This window comes from Tauraco erythrolophus, chromosome 28 (assembly GCF_009769465.1).
Source record: "Tauraco erythrolophus isolate bTauEry1 chromosome 28, bTauEry1.pri, whole genome shotgun sequence".
In the NCBI taxonomy this organism is placed as follows: domain Eukaryota; kingdom Metazoa; phylum Chordata; class Aves; order Musophagiformes; family Musophagidae; genus Tauraco; species Tauraco erythrolophus.
Window position 1 is genome coordinate 4,002,102 of NC_141492.1, and position 26,258 is coordinate 4,028,359.

The 26,258-nt window shown below is 48.4% G+C and overlaps 2 protein-coding genes across 2 annotated transcripts; both read left to right on the forward strand.

The window, feature by feature from the left end:
* The first annotated feature begins 277 nt into the window (after window positions 1-277).
* SIN3B (SIN3 transcription regulator family member B) lies at window positions 278-14,555 on the forward strand. Its single transcript, XM_086627704.1, has 19 exons — window positions 278-394; window positions 1,057-1,163; window positions 1,694-1,847; window positions 2,790-3,053; window positions 3,450-3,593; window positions 3,813-3,935; window positions 4,417-4,506; window positions 4,927-5,045; window positions 5,760-5,967; window positions 6,699-6,815; window positions 7,189-7,427; window positions 7,701-7,884; window positions 8,110-8,704; window positions 9,203-9,372; window positions 9,921-10,094; window positions 10,365-10,457; window positions 10,773-10,867; window positions 11,309-11,513; window positions 11,885-14,555. Exons 1-19 carry the CDS (start codon window positions 293-295, stop codon window positions 12,113-12,115), a joined length of 3,414 nt encoding a protein of 1,137 aa, XP_086483830.1. The 5' UTR covers window positions 278-292; the 3' UTR covers window positions 12,116-14,555.
* Window positions 14,556-18,968: 4,413 nt separating this feature from the next.
* Window positions 18,969-22,401, forward strand: F2RL3 (F2R like thrombin or trypsin receptor 3). Its single transcript, XM_009990040.2, has 2 exons — window positions 18,969-19,106; window positions 20,167-22,401. Exons 1-2 carry the CDS (start codon window positions 19,016-19,018, stop codon window positions 21,240-21,242), a joined length of 1,167 nt encoding a protein of 388 aa, XP_009988342.2. The 5' UTR covers window positions 18,969-19,015; the 3' UTR covers window positions 21,243-22,401.
* Window positions 22,402-26,258: the final 3,857 nt, after the last annotated feature.

Consider the following 26,258-nt stretch of genomic DNA (forward strand, 5'->3'; position numbering starts at 1 on the left):
CGCCGCCCGCTGCCCCCCCGCCGCTCCGAGCCCCTCACCGCGGGGATCCCCTCCCCTCCGCCAGGCGGCTCACCGGGACCGGCACGGCGCGGCTCCCGCCACGGCGATTGAACGGCCGGAAGCAGCGCGCGCTCCCGGGGCGGCGCCGACGGCGGCCGCGAAGGTTCCGCTCCGCTCCGGGCCGGGCCGGGCCGCGGCGCGCGGCGCTCGTGCGCGCTGACGCAGGCGCTCCGCACGCGCTGACGGGGGGCGGGGGCGGGGGGGGGGCGCGCGCCGCTGCCCGACTCCCAACATGGCGGCGGGGGGCGGCGGCGGCGGCCGGGGGGGCAGCGCCCCGCGCTGGGGGGGCGGCGGCGGCGGCCGGGCCGCGGCGCAGGAGAAGCTGCCGGTGCATGTGAGTGCGGCGACCGCCCCGGCGGCCGCCCCCGCCGCGATCGCCGGGATTTCCCCCCCTTCTCCCCCCCCCACACCCCCCCGCGAAGGGCCCCTCCCTGCAGCCCCTGGCCCCCCGGCCCGGCCCTGTCCGCGCTGCCGTGACCTGCCCCGCCCCGGCCGCGCCGCCCAACCCGCCCTCGGCGCCTGTCCCCCCGCTGGGACCGTGGGGTGTCCCGGGGCCTTCACCCCCCCCGTGCCGTGGGGCACCCCCGCCCGCCTCTCGGTACCCGTGGGGTCCCCCGGCGCCTGCGCCCCCCTCCTCCGGTATCACGGGGACCTCCTGGGTCCGTTCCCCCCTCCGCTATACGGTACCCGCCTTCCCCAGCTCTGCTGTGCGCCGGCACCGCGGTCATCCTCCCTGGGGGGATCTGTTCCCCCCTCCGTGCCCCCCAGCACCGTGAGGCCGACCCTCCCCCAGCCGCCGGGGCCCCCCCGGGGCCCGCCTTTCCCAGGGCCCTCTTGCCTGGCACCGTGCGCCCCTCCCCGGGCTGCTCCCCCCTCCTCGGTGCTGCGGGGCTCCCCCCGGGGCCTGTTCCCACCTCCCCCGGGGCCGCGGGTGCCCCTGCCCCGGTTCCGGGGTGTTCCCCCTTCCTGGCCCTCACCCCTGCTCCTGCCCTGCAGGTGGAGGATGCACTTTCCTACCTGGACCAGGTGAAGATCCGCTTCGGCAGCGACCCCGCCACGTACAACGGCTTCCTGGAGATCATGAAGGAGTTCAAGAGCCAGAGGTAACGCGCAGGCTCCGCGCCTCCGGCTGCTCCAGGCAGCTCCTCATCCTCTGCAGGGCCCCCAGCCTTCACACCACCCTTCCACCCTTCCACACATGGGCCGCTCTGCCAACCTGCCCCCGAGATGCTGCAGGTGGAGGGTCTCTGTCTATCCCATCGTTTTCCAGAGATGAAATCCATGGGAAAGGCAAATCTGGTTTTACTTCCCACTCTTTAATGCAGATCTGGAAAATAAGTGAAGAAGCTGGAGCGCAGAGCCTTTCTGTCACCCATCAGCCCTGGAGGCGACTGGCTCCCCCGTTTTGGGCAACTCTCGTATCCCCCCTCTGTGGGTGACATTCCCAGTGTGAGGCTGCAGGGGATGGATGGCAGTCATTAGCTTGGACTAATTTCTAGGTCTGAGATTCCCGAACTCGCTTGTTAAAAAATGGCATCTCTGAGAAGCCAGATGCTTCACATTCCACGTAATTTGCCAGGCTTAACTCGTGTTTCTGATTCAGACACAAGTAACAAACTCTTCTCAATTTTAGCATTGACACACCTGGAGTGATCCGACGTGTTTCACAGCTTTTCCATGAGCATCCCGACCTCATCGTAGGATTCAATGCTTTCCTCCCTCTGGGCTACAGGATAGAAATTCCAAAGAACGGGAAGTTAAGTATACAGTCACCTTTGAACAGTCAGGTGGGTTGTAGAGCTCGTGTTCTCTAAATAAATTGTTACATGTGTTGCTACACACATCTCTTGCACAGTTTAGGCTGCGTAGATTTATGTGTAGGTTGCATGTTACTCAAGTTTTTCCATGGTTTTCAAAGTCTCCAATAATGGCTATCGTGTAAATTTAAATATTTATTCTCAAACCAGCTGTTAGTTTAGCTTACACAAGAATCACCGTCCTGCATGAAGTGCCACTTCAACTCCAAACGCCTCAGTCAGATTTGAAAACTGAAATTGTAGTTGGCTTGAAATATTTGTGTGGATTCTCAGTGCACCATGTGTGTAGGGACAAATCTCAGAGAAGAATCGTATTTCCAGTCTTCTCATGAGAAACTGGGAAACGTGTTTAGGCAACAGGCAGAAAATTGCTGTGCAGTTGACAACACCTTGCGGTGAAAAGACAGCTGCTGTCGTGCAGACGGACACGTGTTGGCCTCTGCGGTCGGGGAGGCTGGAACAGAGCTGTTGCCTGAATTCTGCTGATAAACTTGTGGCTTAATTAGGAGCAGCAAATATCGTTTAGATCCCAGTTCCCTTAGATCTCTCTGGTGCTCAGAAATGGAGCATCTTTAAGAGCCTTACATTTTAAAGCAGTTGCTCTGAAACACAGCAGTGGTAACAAGCTGCAGCCTCTCAAGTGGAGTGAATAATGCAGCGACAGTCGAAAGCAGAAATGAGTCAGATGGTTCCCAAGCCAGATACGACTTCGGGGATTTTTTTTAACTGATGGTGTTAGTAAACTAGGTAGGGAAATTTATTGGCTAATTAAATCGGTTTTCTTTCTTCTTCACGTGGTAATCTTTTTTTTTTTTTTTTTAGCTAAACAGCTTGAAAACCCTGATGCTAGATTGTTGAACTTGCACCTGTGTTTCTGTCCAAGTCACTGTCTTGTGTGTCTTATGCCACTAGGTGCCCTCAGAGCCTGTTCCCAGCGCTCTCCCTGGCAGCGGGCTCCTCTTGCATTACTCCCAGGAGAATTCGCACAATCACAGTGACTGCTCGGAGGAGTTCAGGCAACAGCTGCCATACAAAGAAGATAAATCCCAAATACCTTTGGAGTCTGATTCTGTAGAGTTCAACAATGCTATCAGTTACGTCAATAAAATCAAAACACGTTTCCTTGACCATCCAGAAATTTACAGATCCTTTTTAGAAATTCTTCATACTTACCAGGTAAAAAGTCTGCCACGTAAGAGATTGTGGGTTTGTGCTGTAGCTGTTTGAGTAGTTGTCAAATGAAATGTCTGCCTATTGAACAGGCTTACATCGTTCCTAAGCACTAGCCTTTGTCCAACAACTGCCTCAGATACTCACATGAAATGACAAAAGTGTGAAAATTGTAGAACATTCCAGCTCTGAGGTGTGAAGGGGTCGTGTCTAGATCTGTCTTTACTAACCTGCAGTTGATTTAGTGATGTGCTGTGTGAAAGGATGCACTGTAAGAGCCTTGGGCTGTCTAGTACTTCTCTCAGGTTTGTGTTACATGAGATTTCTGGCTGAGTTGATGAGGTTTTTTGCATAGCGAAGGATGGTTTTGACTCTGTTTAACATCTGTGCGTATCTTTTCAGAAAGAACAGCTGAACACTAAAGGCCGGCCCTTCCGAGGCATGTCAGAGGAAGAAGTGTTTACTGAAGTAGCAAATCTGTTCAGGGGACAGGAGGATTTGCTTTCTGAGTTTGGACAGTTCCTCCCGGAGGCTAAAAGGTCTTTGGTATGTGTATGCTTAGAGCAAGGCAGAATATGGAATACTCCCTGTTTCTGTGTAGAATATGTAAAGAAGCTGCAGGAATGCAAAACATTCTCAAAAAACATACAGCCAGTAGATGGACTTTGCTCCTACTACGTGTTTTCCGTTCCGGTCTGATATGTAGGGCTCTTTATTTGCACTAATCGAGAAGAGAACATGGAAATGATTATTTATTTACTTCAGTTCACAGGAAATGGACCATGTGAAGTGAACAGCGTCCAGAAAACCGAGCATGAGAAGAATCTGGAACACAGCAAAAAGCGATCCAGACCACTGCTGTTGCGTCCTGTTTCTGGCCCAGCAAAGGTACCTTTTAGCAAGTGAAAACTTAGAATAACCTGGTATTACTCGTTGTGTTCAGGTGATTGCTTAGATAAAGTTGTGATGAGTAGTGTCTTTGAGGTATGTAGGTGTTAGATACGAGAAACAAAATTTCCAAGATATTTTTAAAACAATAATTACTGTAGAAAAGGAGAATTTTGAAAGCATGTCTAAATGTGTGGAGCAACATGTTGAGTACTAAATGTCATGACCTTCTGTACAAGTACTGGCCCTGGAAAGGGACAATTCCTTGCTTCTACAGATAAATCTTTGTTTGGAATTCTTTCTCAAGTGATCCTTTATTCTTCTTCTTCGCTTAGTGGAGGACTTGACACAGCAATGCTAGATCGCTGTTGGGGAAATACTGAGTTTTAGCCTTTGTGAGAGTTGTTATATGTCAGCAAAGTGGGGTTTGATAGCATTTGAGTCACAACATTTTAAACGTAACTGCTTGTTCTTTTAACAGAAGAAAATGAAACTGCGAGGTACCAAAGATCTGTCAGTAGCGACAGTGGGAAAATACGGAACACTGCAAGAGTTTTCCTTCTTTGACAAGGTCAGTGTTTGGCCTGGTCTCACGTTCTGTGGACTTACTTTCAACCATTTATGTGGTTATTAATTGGTTGGTTTTCTAGACAATCTGTGTGTCAGCACTTAGCAATTGCCTGATTTTTCAAGTGGTAGAGAGAGACAGACCAAGAAAAAGGAAAATAGAAACTGATAATTAACCTTTTCCCGAATGCTCGTCTCTTACAGAGGTGTTTTTCTTTATTTTTCCGTGATGTTTTCTCCTGGTACCATCTGTAGTAACTAGATTATTGTTTGAAACTGGGTATTTTTGTGCATATTCCTTCTAACACTGCAGTGTAGGCAGAGGTGTGTCACTGTACCCATGGTTCAGACTCCTTGGAATATGAACACTGAATAAAAGTGGTGTGCAAGCAGCCTGATCATTTCTCTCCAAACTGTGCTTCAGGTGCGTAGGGTGCTAAAGAGTCAGGAAGTCTATGAAAATTTTCTCCGTTGCATTGCTCTCTTCAACCAGGAGTTAGTCTCTGGCTCTGAGTTGCTCCAGCTAGTTACACCGTTTTTAGGGTAAGTTACTGACTCTCTTCTCTGCTGTGTTGTACTTTTTAGATATTACTCTGTTGCTTTTTGGTGGACGTTGTGAACTTCGTTACTGGGGTTTTTTATTTAACTTCAGAAATATCTCCCCGGTAGCATGCAGGAAATTGAAGGCTAATCCAAAACCAGGAGTAACAAAATCTGAATCTTTTAACATAGCTACACAGCTTTGAAAGAGCAGTTTGGGGAGGGTGTTTTCCTGTCTGTGCATCCAGTTGAAAGCTGGACAAGCAGCAGCCTACCTGATGTTATGCTAAATCATTGGGGGCGGAAAATCTCATGAATTCTGGAGGGTGATCTCTGTTCACAGTCCCTGTTCTAATCTCTCAAAACACAATACAGGTAGAAACATGAAATCTCAGAGCTGTGAGAAGGGTAAATAGTTCTAGCTCTGATGTGAGACTCTTGTGCTGTTTGGCTTCCAATAGAAGAGGAAGAGTCACATGGCAAAACGACTCCCCAGTCAGTTCAGGGGAGGATTTGTGGAGTTGTGAAGGCAGATTCTTCTCCTGCCTTAAGTCAAAAAGAGCATAAAGCACTTCAGAGAGAATGATGACAGAGGGAAAACGCTGGTGAAGGATTTCTCACTGCAGTGCTAAGTTTGTGTAGATTTTATGACACACAGTAGCCACCTTCAAACTGTCAGAGTGAAATAACAAAATACACTTACTTGTGTGTTCGAAGGAAATTCCCAGAACTCTTTGCACAGTTCAAGTCCTTTCTTGGCGTGAAAGAGCTTTCATTTGCTTCTCCGCTGAGCGACCGATCTGGGGATGGAATGAGTCGGGAAATTGATTATGCTTCCTGCAAACGCATAGGATCAAGTTACCGGGCTCTCCCAAAAACCTACCAGCAGCCCAAGTGCAGTGGGAGAACAGCCATTTGCAAGGAGGTACGTCGGGATCAACCCGTTCAGGCCCCGAACACATGTTGTACTTACCTAACTCCAAGTGGGGCAGTTAGTGCTGCAGCTTCTGCGGGTGGATCCCCCTCTTTAATGCTGATTAGCTGGCTTTCATCTCACATCAGCTCCTCATCCAATTTATTAAAATAAGAGCATCCCCATGCATTTTCCTGATTTTATCTAAACCCATCCCAAATCGCCTCTTTCACTTTAATGTCTTTTGAGTCTCTGTGCATACACAAATTTATTCCTGTAGACAGGAGAGAATATTAAATAGCCTGGAATTAATTTTCTAGCAGGGGACCAATATGGCCTTTAGAAACAGTTTTTCTCCTGAAAGAGCACTGTGAGCTGGTTCTTGGGCACTGTTCTCGCTGAGAACAGACCCCTGCAGCATGGGTGCTCCCAGCTCTTGCTGTTGTTGGCAACTCTGTGTCCTTTGCTTACAGTTGCTGATGATGGCAGAGTGATCTCTGCGGTGTGTGACATGATAGTGAAGGTGCTTTCGAGCTTTTGGAGCAGGGCCCTGGCACAGTTCTACACGGAGCTCTAATATTCCTAGGAGTGGTCATGGCAGTGACTTGTGAACTAGGCCTGAAACTTCCAGTAGAAACTCAGGGAAGAACTGTGCAAAATAAATCAGAGAAGCATCAGACCCCATGAGAGCAGCTCTGGGCTCGTAAGGCTTTGTTCAATGTCACGTCTTTGCACTGTTGCAGGTGTTAAATGATACCTGGGTGTCATTTCCATCCTGGTCTGAAGATTCCACTTTTGTCAGCTCCAAGAAGACTCCTTATGAGGAGCAGCTGCACCGCTGTGAAGATGAGCGGTTTGAGGTACCTCTGCTGCTGAGCTGCTTTCCTGCCTGTCTGCCTCCTCAGAAAGCAAAACTTGTAGCTGTGAGGATTTTCACTGAATTAATTGGTGACCAAGTACTGAGAGTCCTATTACTGCTCATTGGTTTGAGCTAGAGTTCGGTATTTTCCACTCGTTTGGAGTGTTATAGTTCTTTCTAGCCATGAGTCCAGTTCTAAAAAGCACGTTACCTTTGGGAGAACTGGCAGAGGTATATTTTCCAGTAAGAAACCTTGCTGGTGATTCTTAGCTCCACAGTGGGGCTGGAACACATGCCACAAGCCCGAGTGCCGTTGGTCTCCATTTTCCTGCTGTGCCTGTCCTTACCCCGTGTCTTTTGTGAACTCTTACCAGTTGGATGTTGTCCTGGAGACCAATTTAGCCACAATCCGTGTGCTGGAGAGTGTGCAGAAAAAACTGTCGCGACTGACTCAAGAGGATCAGGAGAAGTTTCGACTGGATGATTGCTTGGGAGGAACGTCGGAAGTGATCCAGCGCAGGGCCATCTATCGCATCTATGGTGATAAAGCACCAGAGATCATTGAAAGTCTTAAGAAAAACCCAGTTACTGCAGTTCCCGTTGTTCTTAAGAGGTAATTCCCATTCTCCTGTGTTTACCTGTGATCCTTAAGAAACTGAAAAAGGATTTTTAAAGCATTTTTAAACAGCTGTGTTCTGTAGATGTTGTTTCAAAGGATGACTCATCTTCAGTGGTGGTGCTTTTATTTATTTATTTATTGATTAATTGATTGCCTCCAGGAATACTGAAAAGTTTTTGGCGCATCGCAGTTGGCTACGTTAAAAGCGCTTTGTGTGTGTTTCCGTGGTTGTCTTTTCGAACTGAAGTAGATTATACGTTTATGCAGATTAAAAGCAAAAGAGGAGGAGTGGCGGGAGGCCCAGCAGGGCTTCAACAAAATTTGGCGCGAGCAGTACGAGAAAGCCTACCTGAAGTCCCTTGACCACCAGGCCGTCAACTTCAAACAAAACGACACCAAAGCTTTGCGCTCCAAGAGCTTGCTGAATGAAATTGAGAGCGTCTATGACGAGGTGCGTGTGCCAGCACATAACCCGTCCTGTGTCTCCTTCATTTCTGTTGTTATCTAGATGTTGACGTAGCACCTGGGGCCTTGTTGAAGTGGTGGTGCTCTGAAGAGTTCTCAGTCAAAAACGGCTGTCCCAAGCATAGCGTTAATACTGGCTTATTTCTTCTGGCAGGAATGGCTCTTGAGCATGGATTGGAAGGATCTTTATCTATTTGTCTCTTGATTACAGCATCAGGAGCAGCATTCAGAGGGGAGAAGTTCATCCACAAACGAGCCTCATCTTATCTTTATCTACGAAGATAAGCAGATTTTGGAAGATGCAGCATCTCTTATCAGCTATTATGTAAAAAGGCAGCCTACTATCCAAAAGGAGGATCAAGCAACCATTCGGCAGATAGTGCATCACTTCATACCTGAGCTGTTTTTCTCTCAGCCCCCTGAGCACAATATTTCTGAAGAATCAACAGACGAAGACAGAGAAAACCATCAGGGGCAGAACCTGGATACTCCTGAACTCCGGAAGAAACATGTGCCTGGACCTCCAAGCAGTCCTTTGGAGGCAAAAGCAACCTTCTGTGATGTTACAGCTGCCGAGCCCCACAACACTCTGGATGATGTTTACAGTCTGTTCTTTGTCAATAATAACTGGTATTTCTTCCTCCGCCTTCACCAGACTCTGTGCTCAAGGCTCCTAAAGATTTACCGTCAAGCTCAGAAGCAGCTTCTAGAATATCGGACTGAAAAAGAGAGAGAGAAACTCCTTTGTGAGGGAAGGAAAGAAAAAACCAATGATCCGGCCATGGAACTAAGACTGAAGCAACCAAGTAAGAACAATCCGGGACGTAGTCCCTTCTTCATGCTCTGGTTGCTAGTGCTCGGTTGTATATAGTAACTGAGACCAGTAGGCAAGCCTGTAGGGAATGTAGAGGTACAGACCTCTCCAGTGCGCTTGTGATTTGTGGATACAGCTAATTTAACAGGACGGGCAGTTTGTAATTTATCTTCTGAGGGCTCTTGTGCGTAGTTCATAGCGACTTCACGCAAGCCCGCTGTCGTCAGGTGTCCTTGAGTGTCTCGTATTAATCCATTACTTTGATTTAAAATGTAAATGGCTCCAGAACGACATAGTTAACTCCCCAGGGCAGTCGTGGAAGTGCGTGACATAAAACTGTGACTGTCAGCAGCCCTGACGGAGAGCTGTCTGTCTGTGCGCGTGTTGTCAGTACTGAATCTCCTGGTTCTTGAGCCGTGCTGTCCCTTGATCTCTTGACCTCGCTCTGCCTCTTACATGCATTAAGTGACGGCCCTTTTCCCCTTCCCAGGTGAGGTGGAACTGGAGGAGTACTACCCCGCCTTTCTGGATATGGTGAGGAGTCTGCTGGATGGGAATATTGACCCAACGCAGTATGAGGACACTCTGAGGGAGATGTTCACTATCCATGCCTATATTGGCTTTACTATGGACAAGCTGGTGCAAAACATTGTCCGCCAGGTAAGCAGTGTGATGGCTGTGCTGTGTGTTTGGGGGCTGCACATCGTCCCTCTATCGACAGGTTTCTCACAGTACCCTGTAATGCAAGGACGCACGAAACTTAAAGCAAATTCATAGGAAAGGTAGGTATGTAGGAGAAACACCTTAACAGAAGTTCAGTGAGATAGTTCAGCTTCAATACAGGGACCACCTTAGGGAATTTACTCTTCCTGGCCTTTTCCAACATTTTTAAAAAGTTCCAGTCTTTTCAAAATTCTGCCATTCTCAAAATATATCTAAGGCAAAAAGAAAAGGTCCAGTACTTTTTACTCAAATCTGTCTTCTAATTGTAGTTTTGTTACAGTTCAGGTGCGTCAGCCTCTCGCTCTTCTCTGTTCCTTTTATTGCAAAGTAATGAAAAAGAGTGAAATGTGAAGTCTCTGGGGTTAAAACTTTGCTACTTTGTCTGAGGTGTGACGCTGTGCTGAGTTCTGTGCTCCTTTCGTAACACACTAGAGTTAACTCTTGGCCCAGAATTGCTGACTGAATTCCCCCTCTTTTAATGGAAGCTTCACCATCTAGTGAGCGATGACATCTGCTTGAAGGTTGTTGAGCTCTACTTGAACGAAAGGAAGCGAGGTGCTGCTGGAGGTAACCTGTCCTCCCGGTGTGTCCGGGCAGCAAAGGAGACCAGCTATCAGTGGAAGGCTGAACGCTGCATGGCAGATGAGAACTGCTTCAAGGTAAGAACTTGCTGCCAGGGAACTTCATAAAGTGACTGTGGCACTTTACCTGGGAGAAGTGGGTTTGGAAGCTCCAAAGCCACAGTGGTGAGAGAGAGCAGTATGAAGGGAAGGTACCAGACCCAGAAGTGGCATACTGGCTCACTGAAAAGCCCTGCTGTGTGCTCCTGGCATAGCTCAGATCTGTTGTCCAGATGACCTGTTGTGAACATGCAGCATTTTGTTGTGAATCCGTGTGGCCAATATCTTGTGCCTGTAACTTTATTACAGGTGATGTTTCTTCAGCGGAAAGGACAAGTGATCATGACCATTGAGCTTCTGGATACAGAAGAAACCCAGACAGAAGATCCTGTGGAGGTCCAGGTATTGTCACAGTCACCATGGGGTCTGCTGGACCACAGACAAAGCAGATGTCTAAGAATGCTTTCCTGCTTTGTTCCAAAATGTGAGACTTTGCCAGGAGGATAGGTTTACGTGAGAGGTGGGAAGACGACATGTGGGGCTGTGGTCATTGACAAAAATGGGTATGTTAGCAAAAGAGTTTCAACATAAAGCAGCTTGGGGTTGAGTGAGATACAGCAGCTTCAAAAAAGCAACTTGGAAATAAAGTAGTTCTTTGCAGTCATGCTTGTCTTGATGAGAGCTAAAGCTGACTTGAAATTGGTCTCTCTTGTGTAGCACCTGGCTAACTACATGGAGCAGTATGTTGGAGTAGAAGGAGCTCCAAACAACCAGAATGATGGCTTCTTATTGAAACCGGTCTTTCTGCAAAGGTGAGTGCCCTCCCTCTCCTGAGTCACACCTGCAGCAGCTGGTACTCCTTCCTCTCCACATATGGGGCAGTGATTTTAGGTGATGTGCCCTGTGAGCATCTCTAGGGAAAGGCACTCATCCTTGAGGTCCAAAGAGACTGCTGTAGTCCAGTGTGCTGCATAAGAATGCTGAAGAAAAAAATCTATGACCGCTGCATTAAGGTTCATTCATGAAACTGTTTAGAAAGGAGTGGAACTGTCCAAGCAGTCCCTTCTGGGAGGAATTTGAGGTCTAATTTGTTCCCATTTCACTAAATACTTGTCAGAGTGTACGATCCTGGAGAAAGTGTGAAAACCCAAGGTGGAAATAGAGATTTCATACTCGTGCTGTCAGCTCTACTAGCTTTAAGAGAACGGGTAACCAAGTGTGACACATGCTTTGTCATCCTGCTTTTGTTCTAGAAACCTGAAAAAGTTTCGCAAGTGGCAATGTAAGCAAGTGAGAGCTCTGCGTAGCGAAGTGAAGAGCTCCTGGAAGAGGCTGATCGGGGTGGAAAGTGCCTGCAACGTGGACTGCCGGTTCAAGCTCAACACCCACAAGATGATGTTCATCATGAACTCGGAGGATTACATGTACAGGCGGGGAGCGCTCTGCCGGGCCAAGCAGGTGCATCTCCTGTTACTCTCTCTGCAGCTCAGGCAGTAGCAGAGGTTGAGGATGTGAGCCAAAAGACAGGTGTCTTGTGGCTGAATTCCTGCAAACTACACCCAGGAGTTACTGCTCTGTGTTGGATGAAACATGGAGGAGAGCTGGTAAATGCTCTGCACTTTGGTTTAGTTCAGCAGCCTTTTCTTTACCATGCAAACCTTAAGGGGGAGTGGCAAACTTTAAGAAATAGAGATCTTTAAACGCAGGTATGCAGTTTTGTGTTCTGCTGTTGCTGTGTTGTAAAGCGTGCACACCTCGGACACAGAAAGGCAAAGGGTTTGGCTTCTCCCCTAGAAATCTCTTGGTGACCTTTACTGTCCTGCTTTCAGGTCCAGCCGATGGTGCTGCTGAAGCATCACCAGCAGTTCGAAGAGTGGCACAACAGGTGGCTAGAAGAGAACGTGACCATGGAGGCCGTTGATGTAGTTCAAGACTGGCTAATGGGAGATGAAGATGAGGAGATGGTGCCCTGTAAAACAACTTGTGAGACGGTGAATGTCCACGGGGTCCCGGTGAACAGATACCGAGTTCAGTACAGTCGCCGTCCAGCTTCACCGTGAGCAGAGACTTGTTCCTGAGACCAAGACAAGCAGGAGTGTTGCTGATGAAACACATTTACTCTGAGAATAGTGGTGGGAATGCAATGTATGTATTAATTATATTTATCCAAACAGCATTTTACTTTGGATTATGATGTATTTTCCATATGGCATAGACTTGTCTCGTTACAGTGTAATCCTCCAGCCATCATGAAGAGACTTTTAAAAGCTTTATGGGAAGAGGGCTCTCGGCATTGCCACACACTTTTTGGTAGTTTCTTAGCTTTAAGCCGCTGCTGACCGGCTGATACTGGAAGGCTGAGTGAAGGAGTCAGGCTCTGGGCAAACTGCAGCTAGTGGCTTCGTCGGAGATGGAGCTGGGCTGGTGTTTGAGCAGATGCTGGCAGCTGCTTCCACTTTGAACGGTTTAATGTTCCCCATCTTCTTGAATTTATGCCGTCTCGGAGCCTGCAGAACTCTTCCGTGTGACCTCTGAGTGTCAGGGGTGCTGAGAGCACCTGGCACAGATCACCAGCCCCACTGTGGGCTGCTCCATTATCTGTGTGTAGGAATAAGGTGACGTGTAGTATTTGTTACCGGTGCTCCAGTGAGAAAAATGCCAAAACTGAGAGAAGGGTGAACAGCGTACTAAACACTCCAACTCTCACTCATCCATTAAGTGTTTTGGAGCACCGACTAAGAGGAAGAGACTCTCCGAGCTGCAGTGCCAGGCAGGAGAGCGTTGTGCCACGCCAGACAGCCCAGACGTGCACCGGATCCCATCGTGTTGCTTTGTGAACTGACTTACGACCTGCTGCAGACTCTGCCTTCCCAGGCCTGGAGCTGCTTGGAGCGGGTGCGTGGGGAGGAAAATCCATTGCGAGGTCTGGCCTATTTTTTTTTTTTTTATTATTATTTTTTTTTTGTATTTTGCATGTTGATTGGCAGCCTCCGGAGACTGCGTTCTCGGGCGCTTCGCTTTCCTTGTGCATGCCGGACCCCGTGGTTCTGCTGGGTTGTACCACTTGAATAACAGCGTTAGATGGAGCTCGTGCAGCACGGTGTTTGCCTGGATCTGAGGTTTGTCCCAGATACTTCCCTGTTTCTGCTGGGTCAGCACAGCTGCTGCCTCTGCAGCGACACATGGAAATCCGCAACGGGCAGCGTTAGATCCAGCCACAGCCGTCGTAGACGAGCTTCTCCGCCGAACCGCCTGTGCTTCTACCTGAGCTTTTTGGAAATGAAACCTAACAAAAAAACTACCCCGAACCGTGCAAACACTACATCAATTTTCTGACTGAATCTATTGAAAAAATCAAGAATTCAGTTGCATCTGTCCTGCAACCACACTGTGGCTTCGCTCTTGTTTTCAGAGGCCAAGGGTGAGCACACTGTCCATGGAGTGTGTGACAAACCTAATGTCTTGAGGCAGGTCCAGCCTCCTTTCAGCTCAGCTTTCAACTTTTTCCTGGCTTTTGGGGGAATAACCCCCCAATATTTTTTGTGGCTTTGATTTTTAGGTTTTAATTTCTGCCAGACCGAAGTAGCAGCCTGTAGGGTTTGTGCTGGGTTATTTCCACTGCACAACATTTGGTTTTGCAATTGTCTCACTTGACAGTAGAAAAATTGGCCTTTGGGGTACGTTTAATAGAAAACTGTACTGACTCTTTGTCTTTTTTGCAAAATAATCTGTAGGAGGGAAGGAGGGAGGCCAGTCTCTGGCATTCGTGGCCGCTTGCACAACCACTGCCAGCGGAGGACTTTTCATCAAGAATTCATGTTCTCGTTGTCTGGGTCTCTGATAATTTGGTTACCGAAATGATCTGAAGGTTCTTCCCCTGCTCTTGTTGCAGTAAGGGGTTAAAAGACACGGACCACGTAGCTACGAGAGGGCTGGGTGGAGGAGTGGGGGGACGAGCCCAGTGCAAAGCACAGTGTCCCCCTTTTTGCTTCCGGACAGCTCAACACAACGCACCTCAGTCCTCTTCACCTCTCTGCTGTTTTCCAGTGGAGATGACAACTGTGCCAAATTTTATGGTTTTATGATACAGAAAAACGTTTACTAGAAAATAGGTTGCAACTCGTGGCTTAAAATGCATTTGATCCCAAGTGTACCGAGGTGTGGGAGGGTACCGCACCTTTGCACCATCCTGTTCCATCTCCTGATTTTTAAGTGTACTTCAGGTGTTTTTAAGCATCGTTATTTTGTAAACCTTAATTTATAATCTGAACAGATGAAGTAAGACTTTTGCCCTTTGCAGTGCCATTGTCTCAAAAAGGATAGCAGCAGATGATGTGAATGGAATAAGCGGGCAGTGCAGGTTTGAGAGTGGCTTCCTAACGTCTGAGAGTTCCAGCTCGACCGCTGTGTATCTGCTAGCGTGACCTTGATTCAAGAGTTTGTTCTTCCATTTTTTTGAAGGATCTTTGCTTTTGGGCTTGTAATTGCTTTGCCAGCTCTTTGAATGTAGGTTTTTTATATTTATTTGCACATTCAAGTAAAATAAAATATTGATTTTAAAAGTCTGCAGCTCTCAACTGTTTTGAATTTATTTTAACTTATTTTAAACTTTCTGACAATCCCCAGAATTGATTATCTTGCACCTGAAACTGGTAGAAAAATGCAATTGAAACGTTGGATGAGCTTCCCTTCAAGCAGTTGCAGGACAGGCTGCAGGGGCTCTGTACTCAGGTGGGTGCTTCAGGAGTCCAGGGGGTGGCACCGTTGCTCCGTGCAGGGATAAGTTTGGAACGAAAACGCTGAGTAGTGCCAGCAAAGCACATCTTTTTGCAGATGGGTTTATTTCTAGCAGCACCTTTGTCATGAGAGGTGTGGTGCACAAATATGGCCCCCCAGTACTCGCACACTGAACGCAACAGACGTTGAGGAAAAGTGACCGATTCCAGTTCCGCAATCTGTAAGCACATCTGCTACAGGTTAAGACAACACAAACGCAGCCGAGAAAATGACCCTCCACCCGCCTTTCCCTCAACCTCCCCAAATTCCTGGGTAATAACATGTTGAACTGCGTTCCCTGTGAGCTCCGCACGGCACATGAATGTGTAGATTTTGCAAATTAAGCTGTAGTGATGTGACCCAGATCTGATAGGAGTTTCCTTTACATCATTCCCAACGCTTCCGTTGCCATAACAAAAGGCAGCTCTGCTTTCTGTGCAGCGTGTTACTTCTCACAGGGAAACAAACTGTTGTTCTCCCAATAACAATCCTCTGATGCATCAACTGCGTGGAATAATTCGATTAAAATGATGGTAGTGGCGTCTCAGAGGACACAGTCCACTTTACTCAAGTCTTCTCGCAGAGATCTTGGACTTGCCACAAAGAGGACGTTCCCTGTGCTGGAGGGAGGGACAGCCAGATCTGACATCACCCGAGAGCGGCTGGAGATCGCAGCAAGCGGACAGCTTTGGCAGGGACAAAGAAAGGCAGCTTAAAAATATCTTTCAGGTTCGCAGGATGGAATAAGAATTCAGGGGTTTCTAAATCAAATTAAGAATTGCTAAAGGGAGTACCTGAATCCAGTATTTAGTATTTCAGGACTTTTTTTTTTTCACACGTTTCCGTATCACAGAGAGGAAGACGGGACTGCGAACCAGTGAGAGGCAGTCTGGAAGTACGTGTATAAACCGGAGTTTTTCTTCATGCTTTGGCCATTCCTCGGGATTAGAACTAAGTAACTCAACCTTCATGAAACTAGAGGTACACTCTACCTTCCACTCATCAAAATTAAAAGACTATATTAAAGTCTAGCAATTACAAACCACCTCTGTGCTAAAGGATGAATCCAAAAAGAATCATCTGAGACCCAGTGCTGAAAAGGGATGATGTTTGTATGTTGACCAGTGTCATCTTGCTGAGAAAGGACCAAAAGAAGCTATTCCAGAACATGCAGAGACTTGTAGTGATGCTAAACTTCAAATATCCCTGAAAAATGGGTTCTTGTGGACTTCCTACACTCTGAATTGAAAACTGCAAGCAAGCAGAAGATTAGGTCTGGAAAAAACCTGTCTTCCCAAAAGTATTACACCAGCAACAGGCTTACAAGTGGTGAGGAGAACGTGAGCACCAAAGGTGTAGCATAACCAAGGGAAAAGATTGGGTGGGATCCCAGTGGAACAGGAGAACTGTGGGACAGGCAGAAGAGAAGAGAGGCAGGGAGATGCCCTGGAGCTGCAGAGAGTCTCAGGGTGTTGGTAAGAGACCTAACGAAGTGAGAGGAAGGGGAACGGTGTGATGGCAAAGTCAGGAAGGGTGCCCAAGGCACAAAGTCTTGGACATGCCAGAGCCTGCGAAGACAAATCTGGAGCGGGGGGATCCTTGTTCAAAGGACCATCCTTTCTATTCCAACAGTCAGTGGAAGTTTCCCGGGCCCTGTGGTTGTGCAGAGGCTCAGCTGGTGGCTGGGAAAGGCAGGGCCAGCACTGGACTCATGGAAAATGTGAGGTTGTGCTGATGCGGGTGGAAATGCTTCACGCTGCTGGTGCTAAGGCAGAGCTGCTGCCTCCGTGGTCAGCTGCCACTCGTGTCCGCATGGCAAATGCCAGCTCCACCCGGGGCAGGTTTTAGTTGCACCACAATTTCTGCCTTCACACCTGCTGACCTGCAGCTGCAGAACTCTCTAGAGCTGCTGGAGCAGAGCAGAAACAGCAAAGCCCCATTATTTGCCTACCCAAGTTTGCTCTTCCGAGCCTTAAAGATGTATGGGACAGGCCAGGTGGTGTCTGTACCCTCCCTCTGAGCTGTAAAATCCCCGGCCTGTTTTCCAGCATTACATCTTTTGGGTTCAGAGCCATGGAATAAAAGAGCTCCTTCTCCCAGGAGATGATCTGTTGCATAATGAATGACTTAAAAACCAAATGGTTACCCACAGGGCAGGGATCACACGACTTAAAGAGATGTTAACAAGCCGTAACAAACCTCTGGCATTAGAATTTCCAAGCAAGCTGTTCTGCATCTAAAGCAGTCACTAAAGATCACACAGCATCTGAAAAATGAAGGATACAGCAATGAGTAACCTCTCCCTGCTCCGCTCCAGAGACCTGGCCATAGGAAGCAGGGCTGTGATTTGCACACTATCTGAACCTGATTATGTCTAATTTTTTGCATACAGAGCATGGAAAGGATCCTGGCTGAGGCATGGAAAATATGTGACCGCATGAGTCATTCTGTAATGGTTCATAAATCCTGAGAGAATCACAAAAGCAAAACATCTAACATTGCATCTTCCCTGTCCCTGCCAGCGGAACTCCACCTCTCGACACGCTCGGCACAAGGATATGGGAATATGGTGAAAGCAAAGGAAATAGGATCATTTTCTCCTTGGAATAGAAGAATCTCATCAAACAGCAGCCAGGCTCAGATTTGCAACGTTCACAGAAGAGGCCATTCATAAGCTGAGGAGAAAGAAACGAGCTGCTCCTCAGGTTGCCAAACCAAATTTACAGTTCCTACTGCCCGGACTCCGGCTTCTGGCTTTACTCCCTCGCAGAGCCAGGCTGGGGACTGGAGAGCAAAAGCCTAAAAGCCAGCGACCTCTCAAGCTGTGACCTCCTGCCCCAGTGGGCCCACCCACCTGATGACCACCAGGACGTGGTCATGCTGGAGCTCTGACACCGGTGATGGGAGAGGATGTGGGACTTTCCCAGCGGTGCTGTGCAAGGCAGAGCACGGAAGGGACTTAGGCTCTCAAGGAGCTACAGAAGGGAGGACCAAGCAGTAAAGGATCCTAAAGGTTCAGGAAACATCTACCAGTCCCTCCTACTACATTATGTGAGTCTTCTCCATGCCACCAGCAGGGATGCGGCAGCCGCACATCGCTGCTCCGAGCTGTCGGCTAACACACGAGCACTCAGCCCTCTTGGGGGTTTACTGGGTTGACTGCACATCTCTGGAAAAACACAGCTCTTCTTGGGCAAGAGTGACCGAAATTCACCATTATCTACCCAACAGCAGAGACTTCCTGCGAGCCCTTCTCAGGCCCCTTTCCTGCGGGATGGAGCCGCTCTCCCTGTTCCTGGCAGTTTATCAGCGGAAGCACCGTGTCCCCGTCGAGTGAGACCTCACCGCTTATCGTTCGCACGTTACGGTGCTCCAGGCTGGTGCTAGTGCTGGTTCTTCCGAGTGCAAATAGCTCTGACCCACAAGACTTTTGATCAACCTCTCCAGTGAGATCAAGAAGGAAGGTGCAGGAGCTCGGTCCCGTGTTTAGCCAGGGAGCAGGAGCAGCAATAGAGAAATAAAAAAACTCTGAACGGCCCAGCCTGACCTGGAGACCGCGAGGCTGATGCTAAAAACCCTCAATTGCTGCAAGAGCCCTGTGTCATCCCTGGGAGCTGGGGAGGTTTCTCTGGATCTGCAGCTCTCCTGCACTTTGTGTTTCTGCGAGGGGCTGATGCCTTCTCAATTTGCAGTGCCAGGGTGCATTTTGAATCGGGCTGCGGGAAAGACCTCGACTCACACACAGGCACTTGAGTCTCTCTTGGGTGGAAGGATGCTCGATATAGGAGGTCAGAAGTTCAGTTTACACTCCAAACCAAATTCAAACTACATTAAATCTGACCACATTTGTTATTTCCAGGCATGTTTTGGAGCAGGAAGGAAGCCCAAATGAGTCACTTGAGCCATCGTGTAGCTCTGACGATGGAGCACGGGCCAGTACACTGTGGCTCTGGACACGTATGCCCCTCCTAGTCCCGCGTCTGACGCTGGAGCCAAGTCACTGCTTGGGCAACACGTACTCGTGCACGTCGTGACAGCCCCCCACACGCTCCATCCTTCACGGGATAAGCCTGGTGCTTCCGTGAGTTAAGGACTAACAGAAGGAAACGCGTAACAGGGTCACCAGCACTGCCTTTCCCGCACAGCTCTGAGCACAGCAGAGCACCGGTGGATCCTGCCCCAGGATGGAGACCCTCGGGAAGGGACGGCTGTCGCACAGGCTCGTGCTGTGCTGTGCCTTCTGGGGACTCTGCCTGGCCTCTCCAGACTACGATGGTGAGTGCGTATCTTCGGGTGAAAAATGACTTCTTCTTAAACTACTGGCTACTTGGTACCTTTATAAGATCCCCGAAAACTCGTTTTTGAAAGCTGTCATATGGGAGCACACTCTAATTGAGCTTCATGCACACTCTAGTTGAAGCAGGAGGTGATAGAAGGTGGTACAGAAGAGAAAGAAACTGGGGTGGAAGAAACTGGAAAGAAAAATTAAAGAAGTAAAGCAGAGGGCACTTGAAGCCAACATCTTTAGCTAAGTTAGACTCCCACAGCCATGATTTTACTCTGGAATGGCCCCATATCTCAGGATTCTTTTGGAAGAGCAGCTCTCTTATGGAGACAGGCTGAGAGAGTTGGGGCTGTTCAGCCTGGAGAAGAGAAGGCTTCGGGGTGATCTTATAGCAGCCTTCCAGTACCTAAAGGGGCTACAGGAAAGCTGGAGAGGGGCTTTGGACAAGGGCATGAAGTGACAGGACACGGGGCAATGGCTTTAAACTGAAAGAGGGGAGATTTCGATGGGATCTAAGGAAGAAATTCTTCACTCTGAGGGTGGTGAGGCACTGGCACAGGTTGCCCAGAGAAGCCGTGGCTGCCCCATCCCTGGCAGTGTTCAAGGCCAGGTTGGATGAGGCTTTGAGCAACCTGGTGTAGTGGAAGGTGTCCCTGCCCGTGGCAGGGGGGTTGGTACTAGATGGTCTTTGAGATCCCTTCCAACCCAAACCATTCTGTGATCCTATGAAAGCTGGGCAGAGGAATTGCTCTCCAGTTTCCCAGGCCTGCTGATAGCTGTACAACATAGCAACCACTGCTAAGCTGTGAGAAACCACATGACAGAGGAATGAAGTAAATTTTCAGTGAAGTTGCTGACGGTTACTCCAGCACACCTAATTCTGTCAGCCATTTTTTTCTGCTCGTCACACAACAACATTTTACAGAACACTCCCAATTCCAGGGAACTCGTCATAAAGTGCAGACCCATAGCCTTTGGTAGGCAGCCTGCTCCGCAAAGTACACGGGTAACTGCACAGGCAGCGAGTAACAGACTGTGTTTATCTGACAGATTACTCTCAGAACAGCACCGAGGAGCAGGTAACAACGCCAGAGATCACACCGTGTCCCCGAGCCATCCCCGGGGAAAAGGCGACCATCAACAACGTCACGTACCTGCTGATACACGAGGCCACGCGCGCTCAGCTGGGCAGCGCCATCACCGTGCGGCTCATCCCCTGCCTCTACACCCTCGTCTTTCTGGTGGGGCTGCCTTCGAACGGGCTGGCCCTGGGGGTCCTGGCCACCAGGGCTGAGAAGCTGACCTCCACTGTCTTTCTGATGAACTTGGCTGCAGCAGATCTGCTGCTCACATTGGTGCTGCCCTTCAAGATTTTCTACTATTTCCTGGGGAACAACTGGCCCTTTGGGGAAGGCCTGTGCCGGCTCACCACAGCTTTCTTCTACGGGAACATGTACTGCTCAGTGCTGCTGCTCACGTGCATCAGTGTCGACCGGTACCTGGCTGTGGTGCATCCTTTCTTCTCGCGTTCTTTCCGCACTCCCGCCTTCGCCGCCCGCATCTGCGCTGCCGTCTGGCTCTGCGCTGCCGTCCTCACCCTGCCCCTGACCCTGCAGCAGCAGTCGTATCCCCTGTACGGAGCAGACATCACTCTCTGCCACGATGTTCTCCCCAGGCACGAGGATGACGGGTATTACTTCTACTACTTCATCTGCCTGATCGCCTGCGCCTTCCTCGCGCCTCTGGCAGTGATGCTGTTCAGCTACTGCTCAGTGCTGCGAGCCCTCCTGGACAGTGGGAAGAAGTACTCCTACTCTATGAAGCTCACAGCTCTCGTGCTGTTCATGCTTGTGGCCTTCTACACACCCAGCAATGTTCTCCTCCTTGTTCATTACTCCAGCTATAACTCCAAGCTGTACGGCAACCTGTACATCAGCTACATGGTGAGCCTGGCCATCAGCACCTGCAACAGCTGCGCTGATCCCTTCGTCTACTACTACGTTTCCGAAGACTTTCGAGATAAGGTGAGAAAGAGATTCTTCGGTCACAGAAAACAAAACACCACGTCCCTAAAAACCTCCAAGGAAACACTCCCTCAAAAAAGTTCCAAAGAGTCGCTGGTGTAAGCCTCCATCCCAGCTCCCTACTCCCAAAGCACTCGTGACATACAGCGGGGATAAGATGAAGACAGCACTGGGATCCCACATGTTTCCTCCAGAGCAACAAGCAGTATTTCCCAGGAGACAAGTCCTTTCTCCTGTCTGCTTAGCTAAAACTGAATAAACCTGGACCACAGGATTCCTTGAGAAGCGCGGAGTCCAGACGAGACGTGGAGTGCTGGACATGTACAGATTTGTTACTGGGACACTGCGTGCGACTTCTCCTCTGGTCACATATTGCTGGGATACTCTTGCCACCGTACCTGGGTCTGGTTTTCCTACTGCATCCTGCAGACTGATTGTTATTTATGTTTTATTTCTTTCTCTGCTACTGACTTGCTTGCTGTCCTTGAACACATGTTCCCTTCACCTAAAACTGAAAAAGAACAGGTGCTCACAAAAACAAACTTATAAACATTTCAAAATTACTAGGAGGTACCTGGATGAAAGGTACTCTCGAGAACTAAAATATTCTGTGAAGAGAATGGAGAGCACTGGCTTTTCTAGCAAATACTTTCTTGGCTTGAGTAGTAAGCAACACCATAGTAATGTGAGCCCATTGTTGGTAACAAGTGTAAAAATCCCACTCACTAATCCCTATATTGGCAAACGACCCTTTGCATCCACGATTTCTTTGGGGCAAAGTTGCATTAATGGATTTTTTTAAAACAAATATTACTTCTTTTGAAGGGAAATATTAAAGAAGGAATTGAGAAAACCCTCGCTCTAGAACTCCGTGCTTTTTTTTGTGTAATGTCACACACAATCAAGAGCTGTCTCTTACGAAACTGGTGACCAAGTTTGTTGCATATTGGAACCTGTTGCCATTTTGACAAAATGCAGCCAGCTCATCTCTCAGACACAACCAGGGCACGTCCCAGTAAGCAGGAAGGTAGAAAATGAGAGATAAACCTCCCCAGAGTTCCTGAATTCTTTAGTTTTACTGGTACAGACATGACTTCTGTCCTCACCATAACCTACGATCAGACAAGCTTACAGCCTACGATGCGAACAAGAAGAGGCAGACAAGATTGTCTTAAAATCAGTTTTTAATAAAATATTTATCAGAATCTAAACCAAACCCTTTTGTGGACTCAGACTTGCTAAGATTTGCAAAACAAAACAAAAACGGTCATAGAAGTGTTTGCGTGTACACGTGTGAGCGGGGCGAAACGCAGCCGACAAACTAGAGCCTGTTTGCTCCGGGTGCAGCACCGCACGTGCCGAGGAGGTGCCCACTACTGAGCGCAGGAGACCTGGTGTAGCCAGAGCCAGTGCTGCTCCATCAGAAACAGGAGGTACTAAAAAACCCAAACAAACCAAAACCCAAAGCGAGCTGCGGTTCTCTAGATAGATGATCTATTCACAATAATGAAAACCAGGTTATTGTGCATTAAATGTCAATAGTCGACGTCAGCAAAGCAAGTGCTGCTGTTTCCATGATGTTCTTCAAGGAAGCTGAACATTCTTCTGGTATTTGTTTTCTGCTGAGGCTGATGAAGAAGGAGGGAAAGAGGCAAGACCGAAACACTTGGACGAGAAAGAACAAGGGAACTATTGCTTTAAAATAAATACCATGGTAATGATTACTCTGCATAATGTACAGTTACAAATATATAAATATTAATTTCATTGAAAGTATCGCAAGCGAAAATCACTGATAACTACCACTGCTGCAGCTATTCAGCAACATAACTTGATGTGAGTAGGAATCTCTGCATCTTACAAACCCACTGACACTCTTCTCCTTTTGCAATGGGGGAATCATCAGAAAAAGGGAAGGAGAAGCATCCCTCAAAGAGGGAGGCAAACGTCCCTAAGCCAGAAACAATTCAAAGCCTAAAGTCCAGCAGGTCTGCTGTCCTTGCTGGCTTTCCACCACTGAGTTGGTCTCTACCTTGGTGAAAAAAAAAAAAAAAAAGAAAAAAAATCAATCCCTTCTCTCTAAACTATGATTGGCTGGTCTTCGTGAAGTCGGAGCCTGAGTTTTCAGTGCTGAGATGTCCTTGTGTTCTCAGGGATGGGAGTGTGACTGTCAGCTTCAGAGTCAGAACTGGGCCAAAGCCCATGAACAACACCGAGTGTGACAAGGCTACGCTGTGTCCAGGGGCTCTCATGGACCTGCTCCTAAAGAGTTTCTGTATTCCAAGTAGGATTTTGAAGAATGGAAAATAGTCTATATTTTCTAGGAAATATAGTCTAGGAAATGTTTTTTTCCTAGATGGGAATTGATGATGATTACAAGGAACATGAACAACACATCTCAGACAGGGAAAGGTATGGACAGAGGGACGTTCAGCTGGGGTGGGGAAGAGGGCAGAGACCTGCTCCTTTACTCCTGTGGCAGGGGAGAAGAGGCAACCACTGTGTAATTACAGGCTCCTTTATTCAATTCCTTATTTTTTATTTTTTTTTTTTTTAACTGTGGAAAGGAGCTAGTTTGGTGAGGCAAGACTGGGGGGAGGTGGAGGCTGCCAAGAGCAGATGGACTAGTGATTTCCCTGGAAGTGCCAAAGCTGTGAAGAAGCACTCAAGGTGATGTCAGACTCCCAGATCCAGAAACCCTGGCACATTGCCTCACACACCCCGTCCTGTTCTAACTGTCTCTGTTTAAGGACACTGAGGCTGCTCTGCCTTCGCCTTCGGAGGGTACAGGTCTGTCCAGCTTTTCTTCTAGTTGTAAAAACAGGAGCAAGACTCCTCTGCCTGAAACAGGTGAGTGCACTGGCACACAGAGACCCCACAGAACAAGGCCAGGATTGATGGGCTGGCACCACCAGGATGAATTATTTAGCTGGCAGCAACGGGGAGATGTCTGTGCCTTGAATTAGGACGTTACCTGTCCCAGAGGCTGAGGAAAGTGAAGAAAGTCAGGTTTAACACTTGGCTGAGACTCCCTACCCTCATCTCCTTGTCCCCAGTGGCGATGCTCTCTGACTGAGGCTTTGGGCAACCTGGTGTAGTGGAGGGTGCCCCTGCCCATGGCAGGGGGGTTGGAACTAGATGAACTTTGAGGTCCCTTCCAACCCAAACCATTCCATGATTCTATGACTGCCCAAGGATCTACGAGAGCACCGAGCAATATAAACTGACTTCAAATGTCTATCCAGAAGCATACAATGGATGAGAAAAGGAAAGTAATGCCAGAAAGGGACAGGGGACAGGAGACTGAAGAATCCAAAACATAAGTCCCATCTTCTGTGGGAAGCTAGTCACACAGACATCATCAGGGTGACTAAATGTCTCATTCTCCCAGACTCAAAGCATTAAACAGTTGAGACTGGAACCAGCAAACAGCAGGGTTTGTATTGTGCAGCTTTGATATTTAGAAAAGAAAAAAAAAAACCCAACTCTTGTTGCAGCTCACACTAGGTCTGTTATTTACCCAGGGGATAAATATTGACTCAGTCCTGTGTGTGTACACAATAGCCAGCGTCTGCCAGGCCAGTTCCTTACAGGAGATGGAATTTAGTTTAAAGGCATTTATTTACCTGCCAGACAGGAATGCAGCCGCCAGTGCTTCCCTGTGCTGCGTGGACACAGTGAGGACATGGGCTGCCCATGCACACTGAAGAGACGTGGCGAAAGCCTCTGCTGAGCAGCAGTGGGTACATATGGGCAGCAGCCACGTCAAAATCCTGCGAGGAGAGCTCAGAGCAGCCGTGAAGGAAGGCTTGGAAACTTGACAGCAAAGCAGTTCTAAAATTTCTGGGAAATTCAAGACCCAAACCTTCATCATGTCAACTACATTCTGCAAATATCTGGCCCCAGACAAAAAGGACTGGAAACTACATATGCCCAACTTCTGGGATACCTCCCTGTTTTGTCCCTGTGTGGACACTTTTCTGGAATAAAATTGCCTTTATTCTGGAATGGAATGTCTATACTGGGATATATTCTTGTCGTGGTTCCTGTGTAAACAAGTCCTAAAAATGAATGGAGCTGGGCTTTTTCCTGTTTCCATTCACCAATAAACACCCTCAAAAGGAGTTTCCACCCCACTCTGGGCCCTGGTAACAATAGAAGTGGGAAGATAAAATATTAACACCATTTTGCAACAGGCAATTGCATGTAACTCCTCCAAAGAGAACAATGCTGCTCCAGGCAGGAAGGGAAACCAAAAAATCTTGGCTCCTGCACTGTTGGAAACACAAAGCTTTTGTTTTTAGTTTTACCATATTGCTTGGGGAAGGTTGGTCTAAGGGAGTCCACCCTCTGCGACACCAGTGACTCGTCCTGGCCACCAGACCCAGGGCCAACACATAGACTACCATATCCAGAACAACCATTGTATGGGGATCCAAGTGGGAGCAAAGGAAAAGTGATGGGTGAAGCCAGGCAAGCACTTAAAAGGGACTGCACCTTGGGTCAGCTTTATTTTCAGGCCAGGGTTACAAGGAGGAAAGGGATGAGCAGGCTGCAAGCAGCCCTTATCAGCACATAGTGCAACACGAAGAGGGCTCACCCACCTCGTCCTTGTCACGGCTGTGGGTGGCAAACTCCCCACCCGAAGCCTGCAGTCATGCTGGGGACAGTCAAAAGCCTTTCAGCCCTGACAGCAGATTTCAGTTTTCTCCTGTAAAAGGTGCCTCCCAAGAACTTCCCTGAACATGGTGCCACTAGGGAAGTTTTTCTCTTGTGGGACATCGTTGAGGGTGCAGTAGATTTGTGGGCTGGGGAAGATGCTTAGCCTCTTGCTATGTCATAATTAGCAAAACACACTGATTTTTATTATTATTATTATTTGAGAGAAAACTTCTCAGCCATCTTTCCTCAAACAGCAGTTCAGCTAAGCACAAGGCCTGGACTTAGCTTCTAAATGTAGCTAGGAAATGGCATTTGCAGTATCCTGATAGCAGAGAAAACACTTGGAAATGGTCTACAGGTTTGAATTCCAGCCCCTATTTTTCTCACCCAGAGGGCACAGCATATTGGTCTCCCATCCCTGGAAGTACTCCAAAAAAGATGCACAAAAGGCAGGAA

What these genes read in the sequence shown, in the direction of transcription:
- SIN3B (XM_086627704.1), top strand. Translation starts at nt 293, where the DNA reads ATGGCGGCGGGGGGCGGCGGCGGCGGCCGGGGGGGCAGCGCCCCGCGC. An exon ending in CTGTTTCTGGCCCAGCAAAG is followed by an intron (nt 3,936 to 4,416) that starts GTACCTTTTAGC and finishes TTCTTTTAACAG; the next exon opens with AAGAAAATGAAACTGCGAGG. An exon ending in CGCTCTGCCGGGCCAAGCAG is followed by an intron (nt 11,514 to 11,884) that starts GTGCATCTCCTG and finishes TCCTGCTTTCAG; the next exon opens with GTCCAGCCGATGGTGCTGCT.
- F2RL3 (XM_009990040.2), top strand. Translation starts at nt 19,016, where the DNA reads ATGGAGACCCTCGGGAAGGGACGGCTGTCGCACAGGCTCGTGCTGTGC. An exon ending in GGCCTCTCCAGACTACGATG is followed by an intron (nt 19,107 to 20,166) that starts GTGAGTGCGTAT and finishes TTTATCTGACAG; the next exon opens with ATTACTCTCAGAACAGCACC.